We start from the raw sequence: 14734 nt of genomic DNA, 5'->3' as shown, positions 1-14734 counted from the left end.
ACAAGACCCAAGAACTTGACAGACTCAACAACTTCTAGTCTGGTATTGTTTAGAATAAATGGAGGAATATATATATCGTTTTATATGATAAGACTTTAGTTTTTGAGAGATTTAGGCATAAAAGATTAGAATCGCACCACGATTTAATGAAGACCAAGTCGTTGGATATTGTTGTATGTAGTGCCATTGCATTCGGATTGCTCCAAGTGAAGCTAGTATCATCAGCAAAAAGACAGATTTTTCCGCTTATGTTCAGGCTGGCCAGGTCATTTATAAACAGCAGAAAGAGCATAGGACCCAAAACGTAACCTTGAGGTACCCCACATTCAATTGGTTTACAAGAAGATCTTGACGTATCGACCTTTACAAGTTGACTTCTGTTGCACAAATATGTCTTAAACCATTGAAGGGATATACCTCTGAATCCATAGTGCTGCAATTTGTTAATTAAAATAATGTGGTTTACGCAATCGAAAGCCTTGTCACAGAAAATTGTTGTTAAGTAATTTTTGTTGATATTTAAATAAACGCTGTTAAATGGGGAGAACATAGCATCGTTGGTGCATTTTTTGCTCAGAAATCCAAACTGTTAAGGGGTTAAGATATTATAGTTAAACAAAAATGACAAAAACCTTTTTTTAGCGAGGCGTTCTATAATTTTTGAGAGGGTTGGAAGAAGTGCAATTGAACGATAGTTTGAGGCTTGATCTTTATCTCGTCTTTTATGTAATGGAATGATTATTGCAGTTTTAAGGCAGTTTGGAAAGACCCCATTTTGAAATGACATGTTGATTAGGTCTACTAAATGGATTAGAGTACAATCAGGCATATTTGAAAACATTTTAAGAGTAAGCCCATCTGTACCAGCTGATGATTTGTTTTTTATTTTGTTAATTGTACTTTGAAGTTCTGTAAATGATACTGGCGTAAAAAATAAATTGTGCAAATTTTCATTAGAAAGATATGACAGAGGATCATCAGAAGGTGTTATGGTGGCCATTATATTTTTTGCCACGTTTACAAAGTAATTGTTTAGGTCCTCGGGTGATGTAGACATAGTGCTAGTTGAGGTAGACTTATTTCTTAGTTCGTTAACAATAGACCATGTTTCTTTAGCTACATTGCCAGATTTTGCCAGCCTCCCACTGTAATAGATTTCTTTTGCAGCCTTAATTGTTTTAAGATAAGTTTTCCTATACTGCTTGACGTAATTATGAAAAGCAATAGATTCTGAGAACTTTTTTAGGTAGGAAAGTGAGCGCATGTTTTTTGCCGATACACGAAGACCTTTGGAGAACCAGAGCTTTTGTTTTTTAGTTTTAATTGGCCTTAGAGGAAAAGATATATTTGCAATATCTGATAGCAAATTTAAGAATCTGGAGAATCATTTGAATCGACATCATTTGAAAGAAAGTTCCAGTTTTCCGCTAGACAATGATTCTTAAAATTTAGAAAATTATTTTTGTTATAAACACGGCCTAATTTACGCAAAGTGCTATTGTTAATTGAATCCAAAGAGAAGCTGGTCAATATAGCTTCATGATCTGAAAAGTCCGAACTGAAAACAGTACAATTTAAGAGTTCTGGAGCAAAGGATGATACTACGTAATCGATGGTGGTGGAGCTATTTTTAGTTATTCTGGTGGGTGAATCTATGTACATTATCAAGCCCATTGACTCGAATATAGACTGGAGTGATGTCAGAGTCGGGTGTTCTATGTAGACAAAGAATGTAGAGATCATATGAATTATTATAAACAATGAAAGCTAATTTAAGTAGCGATGTTAGAGTTAAGCTCTAGCACCAAGGCCGCTGGAATGTAAAGGTGTGGTGTGGCATTATCGGAATGTATATTATTTGTCCTTATTTTTTTATGGTACATTAACCGGCAATGTTTTTTTGAATTTTGTTATAAATACTTGGTCTATTTTAATGAAAGATTTGACATTGGAAGTGAGACGGGCCATGTATTTCCATTGATCGGGTGTCCAGCATATTTTTCCCGTTTCGTGCGGGATCATACTAATAACTATTTTCATGGGCGCTGGATCGGAAGGGGAAGTCTATTTTATTTCACACATGATTTAAAATTCGTCCGCTTTTACTTATGGGGTCGCCTAAAAGATATTGTGTGCCAAACTCCATCCACAACTAGACATGATATGGAAAACAGAATCCGTGATACCATAAATAAACATCGGCTCCTGAAATCGAAACAGCAGTTTTATCCACCCAAAGAAGATTGGAAGCTTGTCTAGAATATGATTGAAAGCAGTCTGAATATCTATCGAGGCATTAAATAGGTACCTAACATGTTTGGGTTTAAAATCGGTATTTTTGAAGACCGTAATTTTAGTATGACAAGAAATTTATTAACAAATGTAGGACAATCATTCAAGAAAATCACATAAGCTTCTTTTGATTCTGTGATACATTAGTTTAAGTATTAATTTATTAATTATGACAACAGGCTGCATGGAATTAACAGCTTGAGAAAACAGCTATAGTAATGTTAATTAGACATTTGAAGGTCGAGCGCTAGATGGCGGTAGAAAAATTTAGACTTTGTGCGTAAAAAAAAACTTGAATTCGCTAAAACTTTAGAATGAAGAAACAAGAAACAAGATATCATCGTCCGACTTTCAAAATAATTTTCCATTTTTTTTACTTTTCCAATACGATGTATCAAAAATATGCCGTTCGATTTAAAATGTTGATGTAAAATGGAAAAAACTGGAATTACTAGAAATTGTGTACTCTAGCTCTTTTATTAGGAACTATAGAGTAATAATGAGATCGAGCATTTAAAACAGCTAGATTGATCTTACAAACAAATTTTGAATTGCTCAAGTAAGTGGTTTAGAATTTACACCGATTTTAATGATTACACTTTCAATTGATTCTCCCACCCTTATTTAATATTAGATTGAGAAGATTAGGTCCTAAAAGAAAAAAAAGCTTATGTTAAGTTTTCCATTTTAGTGAGGAGGTGAGCATGTACAAATCTTCAAAAATGTAAAAGAAAACAGTCACACGGAAATATTCGAGTACGTCAGACATTTAGACATTCATCGTGTATACGCGCTATGTCTTTCTGATAACCAAGAGATATTAATCTGACTAGGAAAAAGGAAAGAAAAAAAAGTTATTACAGCGTATCAGATATTCAAAGGGGACGCTAAGTGAACTCAGAAAAGTGTCATAATCAAATGTCAAATCGTCAGACATTGACGTCCCGTCTGACGTCAATCGTCAGACGGGACCAAAAGTCATGACCGATTTTTGAAGATGATGAAAAAAAATGCAACTTTGAAATACTCGAGCGCGTTAGATTTTTATACAGATGGTTCAACTTGATGTCCTGGGGCCGTATTTTTGAAACCATTCGAATTTGATTCGCATACGAAATTAGGGGATTTCGCACCCAAAATCGATATTCGTATTTTCCACCGCATCGTATGCGAACTTTTTCGCATGCGGTGTCTCGAGTGAAAAAAATGCTAACCTTCGGCCACTTTCAAATTAGCCGTAATATGACGTAAACGACGATCATTTTACTTTAATTGTAGCCCAAGCTTTATTTAAAAGGCACGTAAGTCAAGATCCATCCGAGCGATCCAAAATTTGTCACTTTGTCGAAGAACAAATGCCAACAAATTGAGAACGACGACGAATCAACTTCATCAATACTTCGCGCTTCAATGCGCACATTTATTTGTCTTGATAGTTTTTAATCGACAAGAGTAAAATTTGTGCAAAAATGATCGATAATAGCATGAATTGCTTCATCACTAAGCCGATTATGTTGACCGTAAAATTGACGAAGTGTTCTATATACTTTACAAACAGATATATTTTTTTTCAAACTGAGTGTTCACAACATGGAAGCATTGATTTAGCGTTAAATGATTCATAATGAATCGCCAACCATTATTAAACAGAAATGTTAGGATAGTTTTATATTGACGAGTGTAAAGCCATGGCTCTCGGTTATGCGCATTTTAGTTTACCGAAAAGATCCGGATATAAAAATTCTAGGCAATTTAATCATAAACATTTTTTGTTTCCTAACATTGTTTTGTTTCCTGATACTTTTTCCTAAAACCAACGGTTTTTGCAGAAAAAAAAATTACAAAAAAATTTTCAGTTTTTCAAAAAAAAACCGGGGAAGGAATCGCAACTTTTTATTTTTGGGTTTTTCATAAGCCTAAAAACAAAAAGTAACACTAACTTTTGGCAAAGTATCAAGATTTCGCCTATTTTTGCCAAAAAAAGTTGAAGATTGACTGTACTAAATTTCTTGAGTAAATTCTTTTTTTCTTCCTCTTATTATACTCTTTTACCAACCTTACCTTAATTAATATACAGTTATAACTTTCTTAACTCCATTCCATTGATTTTTTTTATTTACATAATGTAATAATGCTTAATTTAGTTCTTAGCAAATTAATATTTAGAACCTTTATTACCTTAATGTATAATTATTATTATTATTAATATTATTATTTGACTGAGTTAACTTAATGAACAATGCTAATTAACACATCATCTTCATAGTTTTTAGTGAACACCATTAATAGATAATAAACCGTAATAAATAAAAACCTAATAAAATTATATGAAAATCTAAAAAATTCCATGTATTGATTTTTGTACACCTATAACTAAAAACTCTCTAGAACGATTGCCATGTTTCACTGTAGCATAGATTACATCTTAATAAGTATTGTCATTTAATTGATATATGATTATTATTTGTAAAAGATTTTATTAATTTTTACTTCGTCTAAAATATTTTCGGTACTAAAATGTCATAGGAATAATAATATGCCTGTAGTAGATTTTATGTACTTTCTTCTATAAAAAATATACTATGCTACTAAAAAATGATATGCTTGTATTATATTGCGACGTCGTAGTTCCATTAAAATAACGCCTCTCTCGTTGAAATTTTACAGGATGTGTTTTTGGCGCACAACATGTCGAGTCGGATTATTCACAGCAATCAAAGTCTAGTGCTGCAAAAGGTCACGAAGCAAAGTGCAGGAGTCTACAGGTGTTCGGTTGTCAATTCCGAGGGAGAAACCGTCAGCGATGAGCTACACTTTAGGGTGCAATGTAAGTACAAGCACTTTTTTCTTTAGAAAACGAGACTTAAAAGTGGGTTTTTATGTCTTCTTTTTACTTAGGAAAAGGTCTTTACAGTTACGGAAGCCAAGTTCGCTACTTTTAAATTTAAAACACTTGACAGCCAGGCAATGCATTTGCCATATTAAAAACTGATCGCTTGATTGAGTAGTGTTATAAAAGGGGAGTTTAAAACTACTTAGAACGGATTGCTATAGAGATAAAAAAAGCTTGATATATATACTTAGAACATTGAAAGGCTAGAATTAGTAAACAACAAATTAGCAAGGGGGGTGATTTATTTACAAACCTATTTATCGATTCTCCGTTGTCAAGTTTATACGTATTTTCAACAGAGGAAATTTTCAGCTATATATGAACACATATCAGAATGTTAATTTAACTTATTGATACTAGAAATAGATTTATGTTATTCTAAGCGCAAAAATAACATCTTTAGGGCAAAAAGAATTTACAGCAACATTCTTATTCTTAAAAACGCTTCTAAAAATTTTGAAATGGCAACAGCATAGGCACAAGCTGATGTCATCTTATGAAATATCATCTTGACAAATGGCTTTGCGTTTACATTCGGCATTTGAGAAGTTCTGTGTTTTTTCTTTAGTTTTTGGTTAAAAAAGGAAAAAATTGAGTAAAGATTTCTTGTGTCGGTGAAATCAACAATGCCCTCGAGCAGCGTTGCAATGTTGTTGCTTTTTTCTCTAGTATATGTTATATACATTCATTTAACTTTGAATATTAATTGCTTTATAGAGTATCTTATCATATTTTATGAAAAAATGCTTCATATTTTATTGAAGAAGAATAATATTGTTTTGGACTGTCAAAATAAGAGACAAATTTTTATATTATTATAAAGTGTGTTTTTTTGCCATTTTGGAATCATTGCATTATAGATGTTGCAAGCAAACAGCTCATAGTTCCATGGCAATGCTAACTCTATCCTTTCAATGCTCTAAGAATATATATGAAATATTTTGGCAAAACTATACGGCCAGTTTAAAGAAAAAAAGCGTTACCATTTCTTAAGTTTTTGACAATTTATTTTATCCTTATCGGAACAATTTACAATAATTTTAAAATAAATTTGTTATACCCTATTCCAAATTTAAAAAAATCACTTTTACCGATGTGCTTTTCAAACAGAACTAGTTTGTGAAGCGGGCAAAAGACATTTTGCGACAGCGCTTTGGGTATGCAAAGTATGAAAATAAATAGGCCTAAGTTGTCAGAAACCCTCTATATTGCATTATCTAGCTTTCGAATATTATTGCACTCTTCGACTCACTGCAATTTGACATGAGCAAAGAAAACGTTTTTTTTTCTATTTCGTTTTTTCTTATTCTTTTTTTTGTTTAGAGCTTTTTTGTGTATTTACATATAGATATAAATATTTACCATGTTACTAATTATTGCTAACTTTAAAGTGACATTGCTTCTCCTTAGTTTTGTAAGTCTTTCTCAATTAGTTGTTAACACTTGATATTATGATATTATTTGTGTAAGCGAAACATGACTAAAAAGTAATGTATCTTCTGATGTGTTATCATTGCTAGGTTACAGATTTTACAGAAGAAATAGAGAGACTAGAGTTGGAGGTGGTATAGGCGTTTACGTTAGAGCAAACCTTATATGCGAAATAATAAAAACTAGTGTAAATTTTGAATTTCTGCTTCTGGATATTAAAACTAATATTTATAATTAATAGTAATATACCATCCGCAACACTTTATATCCTTACGGCTATTGTAACTTGATTACAAACTACTAGAATCTTTAATAGGTGATCTATCATCCAATTTTTATTAATAATAAAGTAATACTTCTTTACTCCGGTACAGTAAGTTCAGACATTAGTGATCATAATACAAATGCATTTTGAGTTTTAAATATAAGAATTGAAAAACCTAGACAAAAAGTTATTAAAATTTTCGATTTTTAAAATTTTAATCTCGAACATTTTTAAATTTTTTTTTTAATATACAATGGAATGCTATATTTCATATACAGTGCGGCTCTTAATTGTCCCCTCCCCCCGCCTCTTATCGTTTAAATGCGTTTATATAAAAATTTGAAATTTGGCACACATAATTAGCAACCTAAATACTAAAATTTTGGTCCCTATTTTGAAAAATTAAATTTAATAGATGCGATACATAGTTTGAAAGCTCCCTCTGAATGCTTTTTGGTCCTAGAATATTAAGTCATTACTTTTACCCATAGCAAGCAGTGGCAGCCTTTCAAAATTTTATTTTTCGCATTTTTATTTCCATTTAAAATAAGTAAACTGTAGGCAACACAGAAATGTAACTATTTCACTACAAAAAATTATGAAAATGTGCACCATTAACTTTAAGACAGTAAAATAATCTATTGGAGAACTCTTCACATTTTGGAAAGTGTCAATATCAATATTGCAACATGCATCAATCATTCTTTAACGTAAATCGAAGATAGATTTTGGCTGGGTGACGTAGACTTTTTGTTTCAAGTAGCCCTATAAAAAAAGTCCATAGATGTAAGATCGGGCGACCTGGCTGGCCACTCAGTAGGCCCTCCGCGACCAATCCACCGATTAGGGTAAGCATTAATCAAATATTCTCTAACATTTCTGCTAAGGTAAGACGTGCATCTTGTTGAAAAACTGTTTCCAACTCAAATTCATGAGGATTGTCTTGAATAATCTCAAGGATCAGTGGTTCTACTGCATTTTCCAACATGTTTAAGAAAAAGTCCCCTGTCAAATTTTGGTCTAAAAAGAAAGGCCCAATAATGTGTAATGGTATTTATTGGCGCTTACTAATTTTTTCTATCCCCTCTTGATCTTCTGGGTTATTTACAAAGTTTGTAATTGGTTATCCAACCATTATCTCGGGCGCCACCCTCAAGTTTAATGTAGATGAGTGACCACGGCCTATCGGGTAGCCTTTAGACAGTGGAGGAAGTAATCCAGGTCTTCTGTGTGAGTAAAACTATAGGCAACATTGTAACAAAATCGCATTTATTAATCCCAAAACCTAACATGTCATCTCTTTGCTAACACTTCTCAATAAGCTTTACATACGGCCAAATTCAATACGGTACGGTGCGGGAAGAGGAGAGGTGCAATGAAGAGAACCCATGTCGCTAAGCAAAATGTAAAAGCGGTACGGTAATTTATGGCAGTGAATGAACGGATCAGATACAGCCCAGAGAATAAAGTATGAAACGGTCAGTATTAATCGGAATGGTAAGCGGTAAGTCACCCACAGGATAATTAAGGTCTAATATAAATGCGGTCGCTCGTAACCTTGGCCAACTCTGTTTAAAATGTCGGTAGACGCGGTCTTAATTATGTAGGTAGAAGATGGCAAGGTTGTCAGGTTACACAGTGTTACCCCGTAACGGTCCGGCACGCAACCCCGTGTATCCTGTGGACACTAGGAATAATAGGATAATGTCCAATGCAGGGTGCTACCTCGTAACGGTCCGACACGTAGCCCCCTAGCACTTTTTAAGGAATACACAGTGTTACCCCGTAACGGTCCGGCACTTAACCCCGTGGACACTAGGAATAATCAAATAATGTCCAATGCAGGGTGCTACCTCGTAACGGTCCGACACGTAGCCCCCTAGCACTTTTAAAGGAATACACAGTATTACCCCGTAATGGTCCGGCACGCATCCCTGTGTATCCTGTAGACACTAGGAATAGGAAAAAAAGGGTTTGCCTACCTTCTTACCTATTATACTTACATGCTGACAACAGCGGCGGAGCGATGTACGGTACTGTGGGGCTTACCTCGGTCGGACTGTCACTCAATGGACTGCCGACTATTGTTCTCCACTGTTTTTCCGGTCTAGCCTTTGCTGCTCTTGCCGGTTTTCTGTACTGTGTTTGTTACCGTTATTTATAGGCGCCTATCTTTGTTTTATTCGGTCGCATCGGAGTGCTTTGGATTGTGAGCGGCGCGGAGCACGAGATTTAACTGCCGACTGCCGGTCAGTGCATCGCGTTATATAGAGCACGGACATGCGCGGTACTTAGTAAACGCGGTAACAGTAGTGGTGGTATGGACACGTAGTACCGTTACTGAGGTATTAACGCGGTGATAAATTAATAATTAACGCGGTCGCGCGTTTATTAACAAAATAGAAACATTCCTAACTTTACTGGGTAAATCTTAGTTGTCAATATGAATCTTGAAAATTATTTATTTAAGTTGGAAAAAGAACCGAGTAATTCTATAGATAAATAAGAGAATTACAGAAAATTCAGTAACTTCGTTACAAATGTGATTCCCTAATATGCCACAAGTAAGTAGCAATTTACGTTGCTCCAATAAGCATTTTATAAATTCAATTCTTGACCTATAACCCGATCAAGAACAAACGGACTTTTATCAAAATAACAGATTCAAATAACACTTAAATTTTAGCTTTGCTTTATTAATCAAACGGACATTCTAATTGCTATAAAAAGCGTAAGTAAAGCCACAGGAATCGATGGCATAAATATCCCTACCATCAACTTGTGTGTGCCTTTTTTTCTGCCATATCATGTGCATATTATGAACCACTACATTAAAAATTTAGTATTCCCAAGTATGTGGGAAAAATAAAAAATTATTCCTTTGCCTAAGAACTCCAATCCAGTCTATTTAAATGACATCAGACGAATTAGTGTACTCCGACCCTTTCGAAATTATTTGGAAAAATTTTAGATAAACAGCTCCAAGATTTTCTTGATGCGACGAAGATTTTGCCAGAATCAGTTGGATTATAGGAGGAGTCACAGTTGTAACACTGCGTTGTTGAGCATTACAGATTACATAATAAAATCAACTGATAAAGGGTTATAAACTATTCTTTTTTTACTGGATTATTCGAGAGCATTCAATACCTTGAATCATGATTTAATGTTATCTATCTTAATTTACATAGGGTTATCACAAGGGTCGAAAAATTTAATAGCACTTACCTTACTGGCAGGGAACAACCGGTGGAAAATGCGGGGGCTATGTCAAACTTTTTCAAAATAATAAAAGGCGTGGTTCAAGGTTCTGTTTTGACACTGAGATTATTTTTAATTTATCCCTTTAAGTGTTCATCTACATTAACATCGTGCTTACATTACAGCTTTGCTAATGATACACAAAGGTACTTATCATTTAGTTGGGAGGAAAGCGAGTAGGCCGTAGCAGCTATTAATTATGACCTTAGCAGAATCGCCGATTTCTCAAATAAACATTGTTTAAAACTAAAATAATAATAAAAATAATAATAAAAAAAATAATAATAAAACAGTAACCAGTAAGTATGACCTTTATTTGTTTTCCTTTACCACTGAACTCGCGAGATTTTTAAGAAGTCATTATTTGACCTCTATTTGACCTCTTGGGATTACTTTAACCTCATACCTCAATACATACCCGGACGTAAAATTTTCCGCTCTTTCAGAATCCGGTGTCAAAAATAGGGGTTCCCATTTAAAAAAATCGCTTTGACCTTCAAATAACCTTGAAGGTCAAGGTCAAGTTTAAGGTCACCATCAGATGCACCGATTGATTCCCCAAAACTTTTGTATTTAAAGATTTTTTCTAGCGCCCATATTTTCCAGGATTTTTGGGTGTGTCCATACTTTTGGGACATTTGGACGTTTTGTAAACATTGCTATTATTTTTGTGTTTAAGTTTTCGTCTCTTTCCAGCGATCATTTTGCTCGGTCTTGGATCTGAAGATATTCACTTGAAATAGTCCGTCTATCTAGTCAGCAGTCGTCTCCTATTTTTGTATGCTTCATCTCTAGGACGCCATTCCGTTAATCTCTTTGTCGATCTATTATCTGGCATTTTTGCGACATATCCAGCCTAGTTCCATTTTAAGTGTATAATTCTTTTAATTGTATCCGTTACTTTTGTTCTTCTAAGTAGTTTTTCATTTCGGATTTTATCCCGCAATGTCACTCCTTACATAGACCTCTCCATGGCTCATTGGGTTATTCTTTTTTCAGTGATAGTTTTTTGTGTTAACAAAAGTGTTTCCGAGCCATATATATGCTCGGAGGACGCCTGTTCAAACCACTTTCTTTTAAGACATATCGGTATCTTGTCTGCATATATGTCTTAGCGTGCCAAAACCATCTCAAGTCTGTCCTATTTTTTCCATTCGGATCTTGTATCTGTGATATTTGTAATTAAATTTCTTTATTTTTCTTTTTCTTTTCTTCTTTTATTTTTAACTTTAGGTTACAACTGTTTGTCATAAATTAGGTCTTGGCAATCTCGTCTTTTTAGCCTACTTTTTGGAGTTGCTGACAATTCCGAGACCATTTTTTGATTCACTTTTATGCCCTTATTCGATCTTTTTAAACATTTTTCTAATTCATAATTTTTTTATATGTTTAAAAAAAAACTTAAAGCATACATTTATTTTAACACGAAAATTACTGAAATATTATCATTATACATCATTTTAAATTTAATCGCATTCTTTTTTTTTATTTTGCGAACTTATAAGTCTCTCAAATGCTTCTTGTAACCGACCGGATATTAAATAAACATAAAGAAGTCAGAAGTGCAATTTAAAACTTCGTAAAAGATTTAAGTGTCAGCTCTTTGGCTTTACTGGTACTGAGTGTATACTTTTTAAAACTCGTTTGCATATTAAATAAAGACATTCCCTGTCGTTCTATGGAATATAATTTTCAGTTGAATCATGTTTTTTCAACTAAATTAAAAATAGAATGACTCGTTTAGGGAAAATCCGCTACTCTTTTACCTAATTACGAAACCAAAGTTTTTATTTTTTAAAGAAGATTACTCCTAAAGTAATTAAAAGTCTGGAAAGGCAAGGGTATAAGTTTTTGAATTACTTTTATGAATAATTTGTTTTTGTTATTTTAATTTAAATGTGTTTGTTTATTATGATTTTTATACAGACTGCAGTAATGTTATGCAGATATTTTAGGTGATAGTATTCATCAGACATAGACCAGAATACTTGCTTCTTTATCTTCCATTTTGCAATTTCTTTCCCTTAGTTGATATTTCTTTCCCTTTGTTGATGTTCTTTGATAATTGTTTTAAATTTGGCACAATAATTATTTCTTAAAAATCTCTACCGTAAGTTATCAAAATTATCATTTTTTCGACTATTAACAGTTAAATCGGCTACAATCTTATCTTTAAAGCTTTTTTTAAAAAACCCTATATGAATTTCGGCATAAAATTTGAACTTTTAATTTAGCTTTTTGGTTTTTAACTCTGTTCTGATATATGTCTCTATTTTTAGTTTATTTGCATAAAACATAATTACTGGAAATTATGTCTAAGCAAATTAAAACAAAATAAAATTTTGTTGTAAATTGAATTGGAAGTCTTGTAGTCTTGTTTTTGTATAGGTTCTTGATATATAATAGGAAAAGGGTAGGGGACAAAATGAATCTCTGAGGGGCACCGGCGTTAATTTGAAACCTCTGCGAGATGTGTTTATCAATAATAACCTAGATGGGTTGGTTCTAGAGAAAGCTTTCAAGCGAAACAACGAGAATTTGGTGGCAAACTAAAAAAATCCCCAACAGATCCCCAGTAGATCTGTGTTTTCGAAAACCATACTGACAGTCGATAATGATGTTGATGGATCCCGTGTTCGTGACTTACTTGTGGTTTAAAATTTACTAGTTTACAAGTTTTTCAATTACCTTGACGATTACCGGAACTAAAGCAATCCGACGGTAATTGATGGGCACCGTATTTTTTTCCGTTTTTTGGCATCGTTTGAATCCGCGCAAGTTTCCAGTCTGCAGGTATCCATCGTCTGCTTGCATGCATTTCTTAAGGCAACAAAGTTGACACGATTTGCAGGGCTTGTTGACTGCTTGGATGCAACATTTATCACACTGTTTGATCTCTGAAGAACTTTTTAAGGTGTTCGGAACATAAGCCTATATACCCTCAAATCATCTTTGAAATCTCGCTTACATGCGCTGAAGAAGCATTGGTCTTATAACAGACATCATTCCGAAAAACCGAAGAGAGGAACTGTTGAATATCTCCAGTATAATGCCAAACTCTACACGGCATGAGTAAAACCTAAGTTTAATTTATAGTTCACATGTTTCGGGTATTAATTTGTGATCTGGTTTTTTAAGTGGTACATATACGGTAATATTGTACCAGTCAGGATTCGTTGCCATAAACTGATCCAGGAAGCTAGCAAAGTCTTTTTGTCTATGTGGTATTCTGGTTGGCTCCCTACCAGAATATACCTGATCTAAGTTGTGTTAGACCGTGACTAATCACAAAGTGTTCTACCTGGCGCCCCTCATTATCAGTCATGTTAAAATAAGTCATCCAGTTGACATTGTGGACGTTAAAGTCTCCAGCACTACCAATTTTGGCACTTGGATGGTTTGCTTGCAGATCGTCAATTTGATCAGCAAGGTCAATGAGTGTCTGTAGAAGAAGCAGACATACTATGTGGTTCTTTTGGTTCTAAAAACCCCTATGTCGTATCCAGGATACAACATATGAACCTTGATTACTCCCGAGTTCACTTTCGTCTCTGCTAGAGCTAAAATGTGAGGTCTGTTTGTTTTGCAGATTTTGATGCACGGCGTTTATGTTCGTGTTTAGACCTCTTATATTACATAGATCCACTTTAAATATTTCACGCCTGACAGATTTCCAGATCAGTCTCCACCTGGGGATCTGAACGGGAGGCTATTTTAACTCTGCAATGTTTTGATCCAGAAGGGAACATCATCTTGTGTTTTTTTCCTTCGTCTCGCTAGAAACCGGACACATGAGCATGACGACGAAACTTGAGCCCCGCAGGGCTAATTCACATCGCTTAAATCTGATGAAATAATATCTCACGGAGTGATGTGAGTGGGCTACATTTAACACTCCTCACACTTTATCTATTTTTTTTTCAGCCTTCCCTGGTGTTACAATTCATTCAAATATTATCCAAAACTGCCATCCCATTGCTTTTATCATTATTTTTATCACTTCCTTCAGCACTGCACTCAACCCCACCGAATTGAACGTATGAATATAAGCTGATGCTGCCCTGGTTTAAAAAGCATTATCTCTCTCATTAATATTATTATGAAAATGTAAATACTTAAATATTCTGCTAGTTTTTGTACAATTTTATTAGTATTCTGTAGTTAAAGTTGATTCGTAGGGTTTCTTTAGGGTTCTACTTACGTTTGGTTTATTATTTTCATCTATAGTGTTTAGTTTTTAGGTAGTTCATCTTGTCTGAGAGCCCCATTTTTGGCCCCAATTTAGGTTATTTAGGTTATATTATTGTAAATCCCTGTAGTTCTAATTTTCTAGAATTTGTATACTTGCTTGCTTTGACTGTCAGTATTCTCGTAAAATTATTGGTCTCTTTGAGCAAAAACAATGAAGATAATTCTAAATATTTCGAAACTGTTCCATCGGGTTTTAAAAAGGACGCGCTTCGTGACAAATCATTCAGTTTTAATTGTTTAGTCAGTTTTTACCTTGGAAACAATTAAACGACAGTCAAAGCGAGTTAGGTTAGTGTTTTTGACGTTGACAATAAAAGTGTGTTCCCGAATTTCGTTACAAT

General features: G+C 34.0%; 1 protein-coding gene across 1 annotated transcript in view; it reads left to right on the top strand.

Moving 5' to 3' along the window:
* Positions 1-14734, top strand: part of LOC126744772 (nephrin) — a 737132-nt gene that overhangs the window by 633320 nt on the left and 89078 nt on the right. The window contains exon 8 of the mRNA XM_050452323.1: positions 4960-5119. Within this exon, the coding sequence (XP_050308280.1) occupies positions 4960-5119 (160 nt within the window). The remainder of the gene's footprint in view (positions 1-4959; positions 5120-14734) is intronic.

Source organism: Anthonomus grandis, chromosome 14, assembly GCF_022605725.1.
Source record: "Anthonomus grandis grandis chromosome 14, icAntGran1.3, whole genome shotgun sequence".
Classification (NCBI taxonomy): Eukaryota; Metazoa; Arthropoda; class Insecta; order Coleoptera; family Curculionidae; genus Anthonomus; species Anthonomus grandis.
Note: the sequence above shows the minus strand (reverse complement) of the source record. Positions and strands in the feature narration are given on the sequence as shown.